At 43.4% G+C, this 20,925-nt stretch overlaps 1 protein-coding gene across 6 annotated transcripts in view; it reads left to right on the forward strand.

Annotated features, from left to right (window-relative positions):
- SLC12A8 (solute carrier family 12 member 8) overlaps positions 1 to 20,925 on the forward strand; it is a 133,570-nt gene that overhangs the window by 98,977 nt on the left and 13,668 nt on the right. For 5 of the 6 annotated variants that reach the window (XM_059922110.1, XM_059922114.1, XM_059922111.1 and 2 more), the window contains 2 exons: positions 4,377 to 4,523; positions 10,526 to 11,171. In XM_059922110.1, coding sequence (XP_059778093.1) covers positions 4,377 to 4,523; positions 10,526 to 11,171 — 793 coding nt within the window. Of the gene's footprint in view, positions 1 to 4,376; positions 4,524 to 10,525; positions 11,172 to 11,454; positions 11,925 to 20,925 lie in introns of those variants that run through there. The other variant, XM_059922115.1, reaches the window with a different exon arrangement.

Raw genomic sequence — 20,925 nt, forward strand, 5'->3', positions numbered from 1 at the left:
ATGATTTTCATCAGTAGTTACAAAAAGAGAAATTAGGGTAGTTCACACCCCAGATAATATTTTAGAAAGACAGCTTTTTGTGGTGACTCACACCGGTGGATGACAGAAGGGCACATTTTTTTCCTGAAGAACTGTTGACACACATCTGCTCAAATAGATTCTTAACTTCCACCTCCACTGGCACAGGTAACAAGTTTACAGCCCCATACAAATAGAGAAAATGATTACATTCTGTGCGGCTGGGAGCAAAGCCGTGGAGTTTACTGTTGTACTTGTAAAACCTTGCCCTATGCCAGGTATCTACGCGGTCCTCAGGAAATGCTCCCTACATGGGTGGATGGATGAGAGAAAGGAAGGGGCAGGACTCAGGTGGAAGAGAGAGAGAGAATGGAGTTGTTATAATATATCCAACCACGAGGACCAACATTTCATTTACTTTTCAGAAAATTGACTGAATAACAGTTTTATATAAAAGAGTGGCAAGTGAGCAGGCCGTTCTAAACACAATTGACAAACTGGACATAAGTCCACAATTGACACCTGGACAGTTGTCCCTCTGGCCCTCAGCCCCAGGGCTCTGCAGGGATCCTGGGGAGCATTTGTGGGGAGGCTGGCCAGGATGGAGGTCACCATGTCACAATGTCACGTTGCCAGAGACTTCCTCTGGTCAGTTCCATCACTGAAGGATGCCAGCCTGGGCAGTCTTCTTCCCACTCATGTCCACTGCAAATGGGCAGGCTATAAATGAAAAAGAATTATTTTTACATATTTATTTATTTATTTATTTTTATTATTATTATTTTTTTGTCTGTGTCGGGTCTTAGTTGTGGCACGCAGGCTCCAGAGCACGTGGGCTTATCAGTTGCAGCACGCAGACTCTGGTTGTGGCATGCAGGCTCCAGAGTGTGTGGGCTCTGTAGTTGCGGCACGTGGGCTCTCTGGTTGTGGCGTGCAGGCTTAGTTGCCCTGTAGCATGTGGGATCTTAGTTCCCCCGACCAGGGGTTGAACCGGTGTCCCCTGCATTGCAAGACTGAGTCTTAACCACTGTGGACCACCAGGGAAGTCCCTGAAAAATAATTTTTTTAAAAAAATTATTTATTTATTTTTGGCTGCGTTGAGTCTTTGTTGCTACGTGCGGGCTTTCTCTAGTTGTGGTGAGCGGGGGCTACTCTTTGTTGCAGTGCGCAGGCTTCTTATTGCGGTGGCTTCTCTTGTTGCGGAGCACGGTCTCTAGGCACGCGGGCTTCAGTAGTTGTGGCACACGGGCTCAGTTGTTGTGGCTCGCGGGCTCTAGAGCGCAGGCTCAGTAGTTGTGGTGCACGGGCTTAGTTGCTCCGCGGCATGCGGGAGCTTCCCGGGCCAGGGCTCGAGCCCGTGTCCCCTGCATTGGCAAGCGGATTCCTAACCACTCTACCACCAGGGAAGTCCCAAGAATTTTTTTTAAACTCAAATGTATATAACCTTTTGGATAAGAAGCAGTACAATTTCTGCAAGGAAATACCACGCCTGCCTGTGCTGGAGAATTCTCTGAGGGGAGGATGCAGTGAAGACAGTGTACCATGCCCAGTGGCTTTCACCCTCACTGCACATTAGAATCACTGGAGGCCTTTTGAAAAATCAACCATGTCTGTGTCCCATATACTAATTAAAGCAGAATTTCTGGGGTGACTCGTGTATAGCCAGAGTGTAGAACTACTAGGTCAGATTTTCAAAAAAAAGCTTTTGATAAAATTTCATCACAGAGTCCATTGGAAAAAAAAAAGTCAACAGACAGAGAAGACAGAAACAAAGGTTACAGATGAATGATTGTATCTCAGGATGGATCAGGGATTGATACTGGGACCAGTTTATTTGACAATTTTATAAGACATCCAGGGCACGAGTCACAGTGAAGTCGTGAAGCTTTATGACTTCAGCGGGCATTTGCTGAACCCTGTGTGCCAGACTCAGGTGTGGCAGGGAGGGGCCAAGATGCATGAGAATCAGGAGTTTATGGCACCCTGGCAAGATGGGCCATGAGCATAATTAACTGTACTACAGGGTAGGAAATAACATGCCATTGGAGCATACAAATAAAGTGAGGGAAACGTTAGATGACGTTAATTTCTTCTAGGAGTAAAGTGGTAAAAAGGGTGTGAGTGGGATAGTCGTAAGATACCCATGACATTGAAGAAAAGAGGAGAGATTTATTGGGGATGAAGATGAGGTCATGCATTTAGGGAGAAGTCATCCACACTGAATTAAGGAAAATGTAGGCTCTATAGTGGACCTTTGTCTTGTCCATCAAACTTCTGTCCTCCGTGACCATTTGGGGGTTATTCCCCCTGGGTGGGGTCTTGAAGGGAGTGAGCCCCATTTAATATTATAGGAGTCCAAATGACCAGACTCTCACTTACCTGTCCCTTTGTGGCCCTGGTAGGGCATGTGACTGAGGCTGGGCCCATCAGATGCTCCAAATGTAATGAATGAGGCAAAGATAAAGGGATGGTGAGAATTCATCTTTAGGGCAGCAGGTGCTGGTCGCAGCTTGGTCAGACTGCTCCTGTTCAGGAGTCTGAATGTGCCTCCAGCCTTGGGTCTTGCCTTTACCCAAGCCTGATCTTTCAGTCTCCTGATGATCGATCCTGTGACCCTCTAGTATCCTACAAATATATTCTTAAAAAAATATTTCCAGGGACTTCTCTGGTGGTCCAGGGGTAAAGAATCCGCCTTCCAATGCAGGGGACGTGGGTTCGATTCCAGGTCGGGGAGCTAAGATCCCACATGCTGCGGGGCAACTAAGCCTGCGTGCCACAACTACTGAGCTCACGCTCCGCAAACTACAGAGCCCACACACCCTGGAGCCCACGTGCCACAACTAGGGAGAGAAAACCTGCATGCCACAGCTAGAGAGAAGCCTGTGTGCTGCAACGACAGATCCCGTGTGCCGCAACTAAGGCCCGACTCAGCCAAAAAGAAAAAAATTAATTAAAATACAGTTTAAAAAATTTTTGTTAAAAAAAAAATATTTCCAGTCAAGAATCCTGGCTAATGCAGGTTTCTGGTGATAATTTATGGGCCAGGAAAGAGGTCTAGCCAGTGTTCAATATAGCTTGATGCCACTGACCCAGTGCATTGCTAAAGCAAGGAAGTAAAAACTGGGGTGAGGAGAGTCTTCATGGAGAAGGGTGTAAGTAACAAAACTGAAAATGAAATCTAACCCAACTGTGATAGTTGGACAATTAAGCACTTAGAGTACACGGTTCGGGGCATTTGCCTAAAGTAAAGTAGAAAGGAGAAGGTACCTCAAATACTCAAGAAAAGAGAGAGACTTCCGTGCGGGTACAGATGAGGTCCAGCTCAGGAGAGAGAGAGAGATTCTTGACAGACAGTGCGGGACACAGCTGCATGGCCAGCAGTACTGATCTGTGCGAGGCGACACCAAGCAGAACAACTCTGCCCTCTCTTATTCTATCTGTTGTTGGTGCCTTCTGGGCCATGTGGGTCCTGGATCTCATTCTCTTGCTCAGCATTTATATTTCTGTGTTGGCACCAAGTGGACCAGGATGAACCAGACAGGAGCCCTGCGGAAATGAGGCCAGTGGAAGCGATGGCGTGCCCGGGGCTCCCCAACCTCACGCCGAGGTGCAGCGGAGCCCTGAGGAGCGCCAGGCACACCTGGTAACGGGCTGCGGGTGGCCTCATGGAGGAGCGGAGATTGGTGCTGAGTCTTGAAGCACAGTTGGGAGTTTAAGAGACAGACAATGAGTAGATTAGGAGTGTGGACAGAGGGTTCCAGCAGGCAGAGAAATCATGCTGATAGACTCTGAGTGTGCAGGGTGTGGGGCTGGAAGAGTCACAGACCAGGAAGAGCTAGGTGTGTCAGGGGGGTGGAGAGCCATTGGTATTTTTATGGCAGGGGCATTATGATCAGATGTGCATTTAGGTCACACTGGCAGAGGCTTGGGGACAGAGCGTAGCCACTTAGCATTGTTGTTGGTGGTGGTTCTCAAAGGATCGTCCCCAGACCATCTGCATCAGCATCACCTGGGCACTTGTTAGAAATCCAGATTTGGGGCCCTACCCCAGACCTACTGAATCAGAAACTCTGAGGTAAGGTCCAGAAATCTGTGTTTTAACAAGCACTCCGGATGAATCTGACGCACACTCAAGTTTCAGAACCTCTGTGTAGTCCATACAAGAAGTGATGGTGGGTCAAACTCAAATGGTAGCAGCGCCAAGGAAGTGGGATGGGGCTGGGGTATTGGAAATATATCCGGGATGTTGAATCTAGAGGATGTATGGTCAGATGGGGTGTGGGTGGGCGGGTGCCAGGGGAGAGAAAGGTACGTAAGCAGGTTCTGACACTGGATAATGAAACTGCTTCCTCATATAGGTGTCCCTGGTGGGCTTCCTGTTCCTTTTGGGCTTATACATCTCGTCCCTGGCCTCCTGTATGGGAGGCCTGTACGGAGCACCCCGGATCCTGCAGTGCATTGCCCAGGAGAAAGTGATTCCTGCGCTGGCCTGTCTGGGGCAAGGGGTGAGTGACCTTTTCTTTGAGAAATGTACATTTTGCCACTAACCTGATCGTTGGCCAATAAATTGCTTAAGTCTTTCTGATAAGAGCCGCTGGTCCGTTTCTGGTGGGGAGAAACAAGAATGCACTCCTGTCCTCTGGCTACTTTAGTCTGGGGCCAATGGACAAAGTGTCTGTCAATGTCACAACCACCCAGGGCCCTTTAGCGCTGGGTTAGCTAACCGTCACCGTAGCACTGTGGACCCTGCACAGCAGGGAGAGGGAGTGCCACAACCTTTAATAAAAATAAATTCTGGATCCTCCAAGGTTAGCCTAGAGGGAAGAATCTCTTGGTGAGGAGGGGAGCTGGTCCTTGCAGTTCTAACTGTATCCTGGAGGTTCACCTTCCCTTTGGGGTTGCTTTAGGATGACTTCTCACACCTCTGGTCTCTGGGCTCTCTGTTAGTCATCACGGCCCAAACCCTAATACAACTTGGTTGAGTCATGGAACAATCAAATGAGACGTTCCTAAAACCGAAGGGGTGACAGGAGAAAGAAACAGAACCCCACTTCCCAATCATGTGTTTTGCAAGCTGTAGTTGATTTCTGTGTTGTTGGCGCACCACAGGGGTCCTCCCCACCCCCTTCCCGTGCCCATCCCCCCTCTTGTTTGGGGCCACATAGTTACAAGTCACCTTTAATTCCTCCCTTTACCTTCTTCCACTTCTTATCCACCAGTCAGCGTGGGCGGGTAGGACAAATGACTGTCATCTCTAGTACCTTCCATGTGGTATATGCCTTTTATTTTATTTTAATTTCATTTATTTTTTATTAGATAATATGTGTACAGGGTTCAAAACTAAAAATGATATAAAAGGCACCCTGAGAATTTTTGCTCCTGTCTTGAGTCTTCCTACTCTTTCTTCATCTGTGCCCATGCCTTACCAGTATCTGGTTTTATTAGTTTTTTAGGAATCCTTCTCTCTTCTATTTTTACAAAGATTGTGTTCTACCCTCTTGCACTGTTGGTGGGAATGTAAATTGATACAGCCACTATGGAGAACAGTATGGAGGTTCCTTAAGAAACAAAAAATAGAACTACCATACGACCCAGCCATCCCACTTATGGGCATATACCCTGAGAAAACCATAATTCAAAAAGAGTCATGTACCACAATGTTCATTGCAGCACTATTTACAATAGCCAGGACATGGAAGCAACCTAGGTGTCCATCGACAGATGAATGGATAAAGAAGATGTGGCACATATATACAATGGAATATTACTCAGCCATAAAATTGAGAAATAAAATTGAGTTATTTGTAGTGAGGTGGATGGACCTAGAGTCTTGTCATACAGAGTGAAGTAAGTCAGAAAGAGAAAAACAAATACCGTATGCTAACACATATATATGGCATCTTAAAAAAAAAATGGTTCTGAAGAACCTAGGGGCAGGACAGGAATAAAGACGCAGACGTAGAGAATGGACTTGAGGACACCGGGAGGGGGAAGGGTAAGCTGGGATGAAGTGAGAGAGTGGTATTGACATATATACACTACCAAATGTAAAATGTAGCTAGTGGGAAGCAGCCGCATAGCACAGGGAGATCAGCTCGGTGCTTTGTGACCACCTAGAGGGGTGGGATAGGGAGGGTGGAAGGGAGATGCAAGAGGGAGGAGATATGAGGATATATGTATACGTATAGCTGGTTCACTTTGTTATACAGCAGAAACTAACATACCACTGTAAAGCAATTATACTCCAATAAAGATGTTTAAAAAAAAAAAGATTGTGTTCTATATACATTGTTCTATACCTTGCTTTTCTTCATATAATATAGCTTGGAAATCTATCTTTTCACATAAATATAGAGAGAACTTTCTCATTCTTTTTCCATCATGTGTATATGCCATAGTTTATTAACCAGTTCCCTATAGATGGTATGGCTTCCAGTAAACAGTGCTACAAAGGATACTCGTGTGTGTGTGTGTGTGTGTGTGTATGTGTACAATTTTGTACATGTGCAATTAGATACAGGATAAATTTTCATAGGTGGGTTTGCTGATCAAAGGGTAAAATGTATTTTTAACATTAATAGATATTGCCAAAACACCTTCCATGGAATTTGTATCGTTTTGTACTTCTACCAGCAATGTATGAGAGTTACTGTTTCCCAATAGCCATCATGACTGTTAGATTCAGGCCAAAAGACCCTGCCTTATAGGACTCTGTTCTGGTCTCTTAAGAAATTCATGAGGTCAAGGGGACCTGCCCTTCTAGATCCCATACCCACCTTCTAGACCATGGTCCAGGTATCCTACACGCTGGAATTTCCTTCCCAGATGTCCCGCAGCGTAAATGCAGGGTCTGCCAGGGCATCTTCCCTGAGCCTGTCCGTTTTAGGGCTATAGGGTGTGGGCTGAGAATCCACATGTGGGTGTGAGCCCACCCTGCAGTGTGGTCTAGGAAGACAAGAGTTGGGGGTGGGCTGTGAGCTGGATCCTGCAGTGAGGAGCTCCGGGGAGTGCAAGAACTCTAAACTTGAACCTGGCCTTCCCCATCGTCCTGAAGGTCTATTTGCCGAGGAAGGAAGACAGAACGTGCTTGATTTCATGGTTATGAGCTTGGTTTATAATTGTGCGTATCTGGACACAGGGCGTGTGGCTCGCCATTTGCACTCGTGCCTGAGCACCACAGTGTCAGATGAGCCCGTCTACGGCTCAGTGTCAGATATGAATTTTTGCCAGTTGTGCGGTGAGACATGGCATCTTAAGATACTTGTGATCTGCATTACCCTTCTTAGGAAAGGCGTTGAACACCTTTTCCCCTAAGAGTCATTTGCATATTTTTTTGTTTCTGTGATTGTTCGTCTTTTTCTTCTGAATTGACAGATGCTGTTTCTTTGTTACATGTGTTACAAATATTTTCTCTAGTCGTCACATGCCTTTTGGAGGAATATTTTTTGTCAAAGCTTCTTTACATATGATTAATTTTTACTAGTACATTTTTTCTTTTAATGGGGGAGAGAGGAGACTTTAAAAAATGTTTGAGGTATATTCAGCATACGGAAAAGGGCATAAAACCAATATAAACAGCTTAAACAATGACTATGAAGTGAACATCGTGTAACCTCCACCCAAGAACACTGCCAGCCCGTGATGCCACCCTCCACATACCCTCTCTGGTCAGAGCCCCATCCCTCTCACTGTGGACGCTGCTATCCATACTCCTGTGATAATTTCCTTGCTTTCTCTGTGGTTTTACTCCGGAAACTTTTTCTGAAAAGGGCCAAATAGTAAATATTTTAGGCTTTGCAGGCCCTATGGTCTCTGTCACAACTACTCAGCTCTGCTGTTGTAGCTCAAAAGTTGCCACAGACAATACCTAACGGGGTAAGTGTGGCTGTCTTCCAATAAAACTCTATTTGTGGACACTGAAATTAGAATTTCATGTAATTTTCAGGTGTCACAAAATATTACTCTTCTTTGATTTTTTTCCTAACTCTTTAAAAATGTAAAACCATCTTTAGCTCGTGGGCATACATAAACAGATGGTGGCCAGATCTGGCCCAGGGGCCATGGTTTGCCAACTCTGGATTACATCCTAGTTCAGTGTTGCCTGTTTTTTAAACTTTATATAAATGTGGCATGCTTCTTTCATGCATCATTATGTGTATGTGATTTATCCGTGTTTTTGCTTATAACAGTGGCTTGTTTATTATCATCTCTATATAACATTTCCTTATTTGCTGCAGTTTATTTACTCATCTTGCTGTCATGATATGTCCCAATTTGGGACTGTTGCAGACTGCAGCAAACATTCTTGTAGTAGACTGGTTCACGTATGGAGTTCTTCCAGACCGTGTACCCGCCCATTAGTGGAATTGCTCAATTGTAAGGTGTGTATATCTTCACTTACTAGATAACACCAAACTCTTTTTCCAAAGTAGTTGTGTTAATTTACACTCATATCAGCAGTGAGTGAGTGTTCCCATTCCTCTGTGTTCTTGCCAATACTTGAGATTATTAGATGTTTTAATTTTTGCCAATCTGGTGGGTGTTTAATGGTATCTCACTGTAGTTTTAATTTGCATTTCCCTGATTACTGATGAGGTTGGGCATCTTTCATATGTTTAATAGACATTCTTTTGCACATTTTTTTTAGTGGGTTGTCTGTCTTCTAGTTATTTTGTAGGGATTCTTTGTATATTCTGGATTACCCTTTGTCAGTTACATGTGTCACAAATATCTTCTCCCATTCTGTGACTTCACTTTTCTTTATGGTGTCTTTTGGTAACAGAAGTTCATGTGTGACTGTTTTATCACTTTCCAACCCACCCTTGTCAAAGTCCTTTCCTGGACCACTTGCATTTCCTACAGTTTACCTAAGACCTCCTTCCGCTTACCTAAGACCCTCCTTTTAAGTTTTTGTTAGTTTATGAGGATTTACTTTATCCTTGGTAGTTTTATTGTTAGAGTGTGCTAAATAGCTGTAGCAAATATACCCCAAAATGTAATTTTCAGAAACAATAAAATGTATTTTTACTCATTTTTCTAGAAAAAATTTTACTCTGAGGTTCTAGGGAAGGTGTTTCAAGTCAACAGGGCCTCTGATCCTCAGAGACTCAGGCCATGATGACTTCACTATCTTCATCTTGTGACTTTGAAGATTGCACTCTGTTCCAACCCTCAGTAAGGGGAACGCGCTTGGAGGAACATACCTGGGAGGTCCACAGGTCAGATCTGAAAGTGGCTGACGTGCCTGCCCCTTCCATCACAGAGTGCTAGTATAAAGGAGATGGGAGCAGTGGTTAGATCCTGTGTCTATCCTGAGTGTAAGACTGACAGTATTTACTGGAGGAGAATGAGTGAGTGAGAAGAGGCATCAAGAATTTTGCTTGACTGAGCAACTAGAAGGATGGAGTGGCCATTTTCTGAGGTGGAGAAAATGCAGAGGAGTAGATTTGACAGGCAGGACATTGGAGGATCAGCAGTTTGGTTTTGGAAATATTAGGTTTGAGATCCTATTAGACATCAACCGGAAATGTTGAGCAGATAGTTGAATATTTAAGTCTGGATTTCAGGGGAACATTTAAGGCTGGAGATTCAAATTTGGGAGCTGAGAGCATTAAGCTAGTATTTAAAGCCACGAGCCTGATTGAAATCCTAGAGAAGGAACATAGACAGAGAAGAGAAGGGAACATAGACTGAGGTTGGAGCTGGGGATTGCTCTAAATGCAGATTTCAGAGATGTGGAGTGGCCAGCGACAGAGACTAAGGAGCAGTCAATGACAAGGAGACGAACCAAGAGAAGCGAGGAGACCAGGGAGTGAGCAGCTGGGTCAAATGTAATCCTTAGGCCAAAGAAGATAAGGACTGAGAAGCGACTATTGCTTCTGGCCCAAGAACTGTGTCGGTGACTGTAAGGAATAGCTTCTGTGGAGTGACAGGTTATATGGAGTTAATGCATTTTCTCCACTCCTGTCCTTCTGAAAGTCACCATACTCCCCTCCATTAATAACTGATGCACATAAATGTGTGTGTATGAGAACATGCGTGTGCATGTTTAGTATCAGAACTCCCCCACCTCAGCCACCAATGATTCTGCTGCCACTCCCCTTAAGGTCATTTTCTCCATTAAAGCATGGGAAGAATCAATTTTGCACTTCTTTGATTTCCAAGGCTGGTGTTAAACCCAATGAAAGACAAAAGGAGAAATATTTGTGAAATCCATGTTCTATAGTATTGTCCCATATTAATAGTTACTAATACAGTTAATGCCTGTTGGATGTGTTGGGTGCCCACTGTGTGCCAGGGCCGCGTCAAGCATTTTATGTGCATTAGCTCGGATCTCACAATAACCCCGTGGGTCGGATGTCATTATCCCAAGTTTGTAGATGAACAGTTATTAACACACCAAGAGTCACGTGGGAGAAGTGGCTGAGTCATTATGAGTTGTTTCTATCATATACTGTGATTTTCTTCTGAAATTTCATGGTCTTGCATGTTATTTTTGTTTCTGCAGAAAGGGCCAAGTAAAACACCCGTAGCTGCCATCTGCCTGACCAGCTTGGTGACCATGGCCTTTGTCCTTGTGGGTCAGGTAAACGTCCTGGCCCCCATCGTCACCATCAACTTCATGCTGACATACATCGCGGTGGATTACTCTTACTTCTCCCTGTCCATGGGCGCCTGCAGCCTCCCACAGGTGCCTGAGTCGGTGCCCGGGGAGGGCCTGGGAGCTCCCCACTGCTCTGAGCACCTGCTCCTGGAGAAGGCTCCCAGCTGTGGCTCGGAGGGCGTTGCCTGGAACCTCTCTGAGGGCACTCTGCTAGAATTCACCAAGGACATGGATCAGCTCCTCCAGCTAACCAGGAAGCTTGAGAGTAGCCAGCCCGGGGGAGGAGAGAGCCACGGGATCCCAGAGAATGAGAAGGGGAAGACCAAGAAGGCCACCAAGCAAACCCTCCAAGAGAGCTTCCTCTTGGACCGCAGGTCTCCTGCTTCCTTCCCTCCTGAAGGCTCTGACGGATGGCCTACTGCCTCCTGGGAGGGGCAGGGGCCCCATGGGAACATGGCGAGTTCCAGAAGTGAAGGGGCTCGGCCTGGGGGAGCCTGCGGAGGGCAACTCATCCCTGAGCCCAGTAATCAGCCCAGGCCGAGTAGAGAAGGTGGGTGCTTGGGAATCACATGGGGCCTCCTAATTTGGGTGACTACTCAGTTATCACCACCCTCTTTCAAGTCCTTAGTTCATTTTATAGCTGGGTTTAAAATCCTTGTGAATTTTGTTTGGTATTTACTTTTAAAAGTTATGGTCAGATATCAGTTGAATTTGTAATTCTACTCTGGTATAGATAGTTAATTTTAAACAGAAATTTCTATGTACTCCTGTGTGTTAGAGCTGGGAGCCATGGCTAATAATCAAATATTTATTTCATTTTACTCAAAAATCAGCCAACATGAATGAAACCAGTTTCTCCTTTCAAGAGAAGTGGAGATGTGTTTTGACAAACTGCCTGGCAAGGACTCAGTGTGTTTTGTCTCTGGAAGGTGAATCTCCCAAACCCGGCAGGAGGGAATGGAGAGAAAGAAGATGTGCTTTAGGAGCACAGCTTTTCTTTGCTCCCTCAGATCTGTAGGCACAGAGACACAGGGAGAGACTCTCAAAGGGAGGCTTCTGGGGCATGAGAAATTCCGAGAGAAAGAGAGAACTCAGAATTTTTTAGTCTTCCATATTCTAGGTGCTTTACATATATTATTGCATGTAATATAATAGATATTAGCATTTTCTATTTTACCAGTGAAAACCCTGAGTCCCAGTGAGGTCACAGAGATGATACCAACACTATGCTCAGAGCTGATACCTTGCACAGCTGGACATCACACCCAGGTCTCCCTGTATTTGAAGCCCATTAACCTGCTTCCTGAGATCTGTACAGACAAGTGTGGGCAGAGAGGAGGAGACAGGCGACACAGAAGGAGATGTTCAAAAATAAATGCTTTACGTTCTTCCGTACACCTGCTTTTCCTTCTTTACCTCCAAATTAGTGGGTGGTTTTTAATGGTAGGAGCATTATTAAAAATTTAAAAATTATGTTATTTTTGTCAAAGTAGTGAGTACAGTTTAATAAGCCAAGTGGAGTGAAAAGTCACATAATCAGAGATAGTAGTTTCCACTCTTCCATACCATCCCTCTGACTCTTCTGCCTCCCCTAGTCCCGCTCCCAGAAAATCCCACTTTCAACCAAAAAGTTGCTTCTTCTGTTAACCTTCATGTTCGTAGATAATGTATTTGTATTGCTACTTCTTGATATGTCAGTTTCAGGTATCATCTCTTGATTTCCTATTATGATAAATGAAGACTAGCTCATTTATGCCACTCTTGATTTCTCATCCAATGTCCCCAGTATAATTACATCACAGTTTTTAAATTAATCTAATAGCTAGTATTCATATTATCATGATTAAGTAAATATTGCTTAACTCTGAGCCATATATTATGCTATGATTACATTTCCTTTTTTGTCCAACTTTTTCTGTTTCCTGGGGTTAATAATAGCCTTGGTTTTTTATTTGCTTGGTTTTGTGTCATCATTTTTTTCTAGATGTTCTGGCAGATATGGCAAACGCCTCTCAATGTTATTTTCCAAATGCTCGAATTCTTCAGAAATTTATCATATCCATTTGTTTTTTTCCCCCTCTGTCCTATGACTCTTATCCTGATCCACTCTAGTCTGTCAGTTCTTTCGGTCTGCTACAAAGCTGTTCTCTTGGAATTCCTCTATCACACTTCTCTGTCAGATCCAGGGGACAAGATTTGTTGGGTGTGATATCATGGTAGACTTTCGTCTTTTTTTTTCCCCCTACTCAGCCTTGAATGACCTCCCTGTGTTTGAAGAATTTCCAGTGTTACGAGTCTTGGTGGGAGGCACAGCAAGCCTTTCACTCTTAAAACTGAAAATGTCAGATACTCAGTTTTCCCGCCCCTCCTGCAGCCAGAGTTCAGGCACGGGACCAAGGCTCGGCTAATTAGATGAGCCCTCCATATACTGGGAACTGGGAGCCTGAAGAAATGGGGACTTTGAGGAACTCTCTGGAAGCATGATAGTGGCTGCAGGATGACTACATTCCTGTCTCCACCATCAGGGCTTTTCCGGGTCAGAAGTGTCTAGACCTTGGTGCATGCCACTGTGGTGTCCCCACTAGACTGCTCTGACATATCATTTTGAGTGTTGTCCCTGGCTATATAGCTCTGAACTTGATTCGCTAGCCTTTCTAGGTATTCTCAGAGGCTGGGAAATGTCTTTATAGCTGGCTTTATTGCTGCTTCACATGAAATCCTGTGGGTTTTTTTTTTTTTTTCCCTAAGGAGGAAGGGGAGATTGGGTAACAACAATGAGTCTATGCCACAGCTCTCCTGTTCTGAATTTCCAAGAGCTCTTGGTTGTAACCTGATTTGTCTTTATCTTTTTAAAAAAATGTTGAACATCATCTCATTCTTGATTTATAGGTATAACGCTTATCTTATTTTTCTGGTAATATTACTTATTCTCCCTTTAAAGTCTTCTTCTGCCCTATGTTCTTTAGATTCTTTTCTCTTTGGCTTGGTCTCACTCTCTCTTTTATATTGGCTTAACTAAAATGTCTGTTGATCTTTTGATTTCTTTTCCTATTCAGAAGTAAGTAGTGAAAAGCTGTTTAGAAGACCTGCATCCTGGGCAGAGCTTATTGGTTGGGGCACCTCACTGTAGAATGATCAAGAAGCTGGCTTTTTCATGGGAGGATCCCCAAATGTGATTAGCTAGAGGTTTCCTCCAGAGAAAAGTCCTTTAATCTCTTGCCTGGGGGTCCCCCATATGGCTGTTTGTATTCAGGGAGCCAGGTGACAAAAGGAAGTTGGGGGCCTCCCACTCTTTAGGATAGAGACTTCATTGAATTCCCCAGTTTCTAGCTCCATTCCCCCCACTCTTTGCTATGCCTGGTGTTCCAAGTTCAGGCCCTCTCTGGTTTGATTTCTTCAGAGGAACCCTCACATACCTTGGGGAGGGGGTCAGGCAAAGAGGGAGTTATTTCCTAGCTGCATGGCCAGAGGAAAGGAACTTGACGTCCAACTGGTTCATATACAGTCTTGCAACAAGTCCCCTGCACCGTATCACTTCCCAAGGGCGGGTACTTCCTGGTCCTGAACTTTGTGAGGTCTACTGGGGTGCATTGGGCTGCTCATTGCTGGCACCCTCTCTGTGGGCCCTAGAGTTGGCCCTCCTCGGCTCTGCTGTCTGTTACCACTCCTCCGTCACTGCTCCACCTTCCAAGACTTGTTTTTATCTTTCCTCTCTCATTCTCCTTGTGTTTGTAGGTTTATGCCTATTTAATGCCTTTTCTGTTTTCTCAGTGGGTTATCAGGAGAGATGTGTGGTCAGTTTGCAACGTTTAATCATTGAAGCTGCCCTATCTTAGAAATGTCCCGAACTCTTGTAAACCCCTCCATCTCCTCCATCCTTGCTGCCTTCACCTTGGTTCAGACCCTTATCATCTGGTGCCCAGACTCTTGTTAATCTCCCCACTCATCTCCAGCCTCCAGATTCTCCCATATCCTGTTTCTCCTTTTCATTGTCCACTGAATGATCTTTCTAAAATAAAACTCTCATCATGTCTCTCTTACTTAAAAACCTTCGTTGGAATCTATTACCTCCATCCCGGTGTGATTTGCAAGATTCTTGGCAACCCTGCCCTGCCCTACCTTCCTGGCCACTTTTCTCATGACAGCTGCCATGTACATATGTCCAGCTATACCCAGACACGTGCCCCAAAAACATCATGTTCTTTATTCCTTCCTGACCTGACTTTGCACATTGCATCACACCCCGCTTCCATCTGAAAAACGCCGACTTACGGTTTAAAATCCATTTGACTTTTCAGACCCCCCTCTGAGAAGGATTCCCTGATTTCCTCTCCTGTGCAAGCATAACATTTGAGTCACACTAGTGGTATAAACACTTATCACATTGTTTTATACATTTGTTTACACATTTCTCTTCAGGCCTGCTTGTCGTTTGCCTATCTTAAGGAGAAGAAATACTAGTTTTATCGCTTTGCCTCCAGTCTGTGAGCTTCCTTGAGTTACAAACCATGTCTTTCTACCTTGTATTCATCAGCAATATTCCCACACAGTACATGGCTTCGACAGACACTCAGTAAAGGCTAATTAAATTGATGAGCAGTTGTACAAATATTGGCTAAAAATTTTAAACATTGACAGGTAAAGTAGAATAGAAAGAGTTCAACTATTATAAGAACCTAATGTGTGACAAACCAGATGCTGTAAAATAATAAGAATCAAGTCACTATTGAATAAATATTGTTGAGAGCAAATGGATCAAAAAATTAACTTGGGGCCATATTTGATACCTTATATAGCCACAAATTCCTTATTTATAACAGCTGCGCAAGAGAGAGAGTTCTGACTACTGAAGACATCATCAAAGACAAAAAGGATCTGATTAAACAGAAATAAAAAACATTCGCACAGCACAGTGTCACAGAAGGAAACAATTATTCTGACAAACACAACTGATAAAAGCATACCTTCCAAAGCATATTATTTTTAAAGACAGGAAGGTCAAAATCCAGATTCTACTAAAGAGAGGTCGGAAGAGATGAACACGCAGTTTACATTTGAAAAACCAGACTCGTTCACTGTGCATTCAACAAAGTAACTTTCATGGTTAAGTGTTGAATGCTGTTTGTAGCTAAAAATAGGCAACATTGATTGAGTCTGTCCCAGGTGCCTGGCACAGAGATAATCAGTTAACACGGATTAACTCAGCTCAGCTCAGATCTAGGCATTGTTGTTCCCTTTTTCCAGATGACAAAGGTGAGGCTTAGGGAAGTTAAACACTTGCTCAGGATAGGAGACAGCTAGAATTTGAACCCAGGTCCATCTCACTTTAGAACCTGTGTTCTTAACCACTACACAAAGTGTATGCTGCTTGGGGCCAGTGTCTATTATGAACTAGGCCATGGTACTGATTAAATGAGTCCAATTTAAACCACCATTGAGATATTTCATATCTGTTAAGCTGTCAAAAATTTAGATAAAAAATAGCAGGTCAGTGGTAATCGGGTATATGTACACATTGCTGGAAGCAATGTCGATGGATTCATTCCTTTTGGATCCATTGATTAAAGTTTTTCATCAAATTTGGGAGGTTTTTGGCCATGATTTCTTCAGAAATCAGCAGTTTTGCTGCCAGAGGGAGCAAACTTGTGGGTTGTGCCTTTATAAGCTCAATGTGGTGAGCAAAGTAGAAAATGGAATGGGGAGATCCTCAGCTTTGCTAGCCTGAGGGAGCAGACCCAGCTAGGGTGAGCAGTGGAAGAGCCAGAAATTTAATGGGAAGATCCTAGAAATCAGAGAGCTGCAGAAGGACTACATCTCCCCGCATTCCCTTGCTTGGGGAGCCTCAGAGAGACTGACAAAAGTCAAAGCCGGGGAGACTGGAGAGCTGCAGCTTCGACTGTGCTTCCCAAGCCACACACAGATCTGCTGGCAGAGGGTGGAAGCCTCCTGGGCCACACGGACACAGGCCAGCTCCATGCTGGTAAGAACTGGGGTGGGGGTGGGAGCAGCCCAGGAAGAAGGCTGTAGACTCTCACTGTTCTTACCCTCAGCTCCAGCAGTTTTTGAAAAAATAAACACTTCCTGGTTTGTTGTCTCCGTTTGGTAAATTTCTAGAGCCCCAAGTGATTGTTTTTGATGATCTTGTCTAGTTGTATACCTGTCTCTTACCGGAGAGGATTCACTGACCTCTTTACATTGCGGTAGCTGGAAGTCCCTCTGGTTCATTCTTTCTGGAGAGTGAGCTTTCAAGATGTAACAAGAAATAGAAAACTGTCTAATTGCTCTGACTTAGTAAATCTACTTAGGGGGATTGTATCTCAAGGAAACAACCCTAAAGCAAACAACAAACCGTAAGTATGTACAAGAGTCTCACAGCTGCATTGTTGGTGCTAATGACAACCTAGAAATAACTTAAATGTGCAGCATTTGGAAAGTGGTTAAAAGATTATAGAATCAACATGATAAGATAGCACATGAACCTGAAACTTGATCCTTTGTGAACCACATCAACGCACATTCTTGGTTTGTACGTGCCAGCTAGAACTATGTGTTTATTTATCCTGATAAAGGTATGGAGTGTATTTCCAGAGATGGTTTAATATTGATTTTTAAGTAATTTCTGTAAAATTATTTAAATTCGTGATTTTAAAAATTGACATAATTGTCTTCCCCCTTCATGCTTAAAAAGTCTTTATTTCTGCATGGGTTTTGTGAACATAGAACTTGTTAGACATACCACTAGATGTTAAAAGACAATTTAATGTTATGCATTATGTTTATTATAGTTGATATTTTTAGCATGCCTAATGCATGGTTCTGCTTACCTGTTTGTTTGTTTTGTGACTAAAGCTTGATAAAGTTGCCTTCCCAGTTGTTATTCTGGTACTTCTAACACGAGAAGCGGTCTCCTCACACCACTAGTCTGTAAGACTTATTTCTTCCAGCATAATCCTTGAAAAGAGAAAAAAAATTCCTTCTGTCATTTTGGAAGGGTTTTGAAACCATAGCTGTTCAGAATTCTGAATAATTGCCCGCCTGCATTGTCTGTCATACCTATTCAGAGTCATTGAGCATCATTGACTGAATTCTCCCTTGCATTGCTGATGTGTAAAACTGCACTGTGCTTGCCTGGAAGACACACCCCTTCCTATGACTCTCCCTGGAGTTCCTCAGAAAACACATACACATACACATACACACAATTCCCTTGGGTACAGTGTAATTGAGTTGGTGCAAGGTCAAGATCAAGTGTGAAACAGTGAGCTTCACATTTGGCAAACCTCAGAGAGGCAAAAATCTAAGTTCTTCACCAATAGTGTTTCTTCTTAATAATCAGTGGAGCAGCTGTATTTCACTAAGCCTGTGATTGAAAAAATGAATCATGCATTGCACATGTTGAAAGTATACAGTGTAATCAAAGACAATCTTAACAGTGTCTTTTCTTTAAAAAAAAAAAAGAAGTAATAGAGCCATCAATTCAAATCAGTCATGCACCTTGGCAGAGTTCTTTAAAATTTATTTTATTGAAGTATAGTTGGTTTATAATGTATTAATTTCTACTGTACAGCAAAGTGATTCAGTTATATGTATATATCCATTCTTTTTCATATTCTTTTCTATTACGGTTTATCACAGGATATTGAATATAGTTCCCTGTGCTATACAGTAGGACCTTGCTGTTTATCCATTCTATATATAATAGTTTGCACCTGCTAATCCCAAACTCCCAATCCATCCCTCCGTCACCCCCCTCCCCCTTGACAACCATGTCTGTTCTCTATGTCTGTGAGTCTATTTCTGTTTTGTAGATAAGTTCATTTGTGTCATATTTTAGATTCCACATATAAGTGATATCATTTGGTATTTGTCTTTCTCTGTCTGACTTCACTTAGTATGTTAATCTCTAGGCCCATCCATGTTGCTGCAAATGGCATTATTTCATTCTTTTTTATGGCTGAGTAGTATTCCATTGTATATGTGTGCCACATCTTCTTCATCCATTCATCTGTTGTTGGACATTTAGGTTGTTCCCATGTCTTGGCTATTGTGAATAGTGCTGCAGTGAACATAGGGGTACATGTATCTTTTTGAATTATAGTTTTGTCCAGATACATGCCCAGGATTGGGATTGCTGGATCATATGCAACTCTATTTTTAGTTTTTTGAGGAACCTCCATGCTGTTTTCCATAATGGCTGCACCAATCTACATTCCCACCAACAGTATAGGAGGGTTCCCTTTTCTCTACACCCTCTCCAGCATTTGTTATTTGTAGACTTTTTAATGATGGCCATTCTGACATATGAGGTGATACCTCATGGTAGTTTTGATTTGCATTTTCCTAATAATTAGCGATGATGAGCATCTTTTCATGTGCTTGTTGGCCATCTGTATGTCTTCTTTGGAGAAATGTCTATTTACGTCTTCTGGCAGAGTTTATTTTAATCCACAATTAATAAGGAGATACTTCTTGAGCACTTCCTATACACAAACTCCTACATGCCTAGATTTGGTATTTAGAGGTACAAAAGACAGCCCTTGCCCTCAAGATATGGAAGTATAAAAGTTAAGTATAATAGTTGGAAGTATATGGTAAAGGCAGACATGTTGAGAGGATGAAGACTTCTCTGGGACCTAGGGTGATTGGTCATTCATTTAGCCTCATGTATGGGACATTTACTACATTCCAAGTGCTGTTCTAGGTGCTGGGGGTGGGGAACATGCTGAATAGACATAGAAGGTCTCTGCTGTCATTGAACTTGCATTCTAGCAGGAAAGACACAAAATAAGCAAACACACATACTATGATGTCAGTAAGTGATAAATAGTATGATGAATAATCAAGTGGGGTAACAGGATAGAGACTGGAGTGGGGAGGGTGGTTCTGTTTCAGATAGGTTTTTCAGAAAAGATCTCTTTGAGAGGAGGATATTTTAATGGAGAACTGAATTTTATAAAGTAGTGAACCATGCAGAGATGTGGGAGAAGAGTTACAGGCAGAGGAAATGGCATGTATAAAGGTACAGATGGAAATTGGATTGGCAAATTCCAAGAAGAGCAGAAGTCCAGCGGTGAGTGGAGAGGAGTGGGTGGGGGGAGAGAGGTAGGAGATGAGTATAGCAAGGAAAGCAGAGGTCAGTCCTGTGTAGGGCCATGCACTCCATGGTGATTATGACAGAAGGTCACGGAAGGTTGTAGCTAGAGGTGTGATATGATCAGATCCAGCCTTAAGAAGATCACTGGCTTCGTAAGGAATAGATTGTATAGAAGTAAGAGAAGGACCTAAAGCCTGTTTTGAGGTATATTAATTAAGGGAGGCTAAACTGCTATAACAAATAAGCGAAAACACAGTGGCTCAAATACTATGGAAATTTATTTCTCACTTGCACTAACAGTCCAGGAAGGGTGTTCCAAATCAGTGGGAGGCTCTCCTCCATGCATTGCTTCAGGGACCCAGGGTCCTTCCATTTTTATGACTTCACCATCCCCTAAGTCCTTATAGTGAGCAAAATCAAGACTGAGTTACCATGTTCAGATTTCGGGCACAGAGAAGAAGCACACCTACTCTCTCAAAGACTCTGGTGCAGAAGTGACAGTCACCACTTGTGTTCACATTCCATTGGTGAGAACTTAGTCACATGGCCACACCTAACTGCAATAAAGAAGAGTGCTGAGGACTGAATGAATGCTAGGATTCTCCAATATTTGGGGGTTGGAAGGAGGAGGTGAGCCAGCAAAGGAGACTGAGAAGAAGTGGGCAGTGAGATAGGAGGAAAACTAGGAAACTGAGGCATCCTAGAAACCAAGAGAAGAATGTGTTTCAAGAAGAAGAAAGTGATCACATGTGTCAGGTGCTATCTGAAAGGTCAAGTAAGATGAGGAGCTGACCATTGAATTTGAAAAGATTCAAGTCATTGCCAACCTTAGGAGGAGTCGTTTTAGTGGAATGGTGTATACAACCCTAAAAGTAGGTTGAGGAAACAATGGAAGGTAGAGACCATATAGGCAATTCTTTTGAGAAGTTTTGCTATAAGGGAGACCAAAAAATAGGACAGTAGCTAAAGGGTGACCAGAAGGTATTTCTTTAGTTGGGAGAAATTACAGTGTATTTGTATTTGATGGGGATGATCTAGTAGACTATGGAAAAACTGACGAAGCAAAAGCAAAATCCTTGAGCAGGGCACAAATATAGGGATGGGCCTTAGGTAGGAGCCAGAACTGTTCATCTACTCTGAAAACAGAAAGGCAGAAGAGAGGGTACAGATGAAAGTGGGTTGGTAGACTTGGTGATGAGAGGATATGAAA

The sequence above is a fragment of the Balaenoptera ricei genome, chromosome 4, assembly GCF_028023285.1.
Source record: "Balaenoptera ricei isolate mBalRic1 chromosome 4, mBalRic1.hap2, whole genome shotgun sequence".
Lineage (NCBI taxonomy): Eukaryota > Metazoa > Chordata > Mammalia > Artiodactyla > Balaenopteridae > Balaenoptera > Balaenoptera ricei.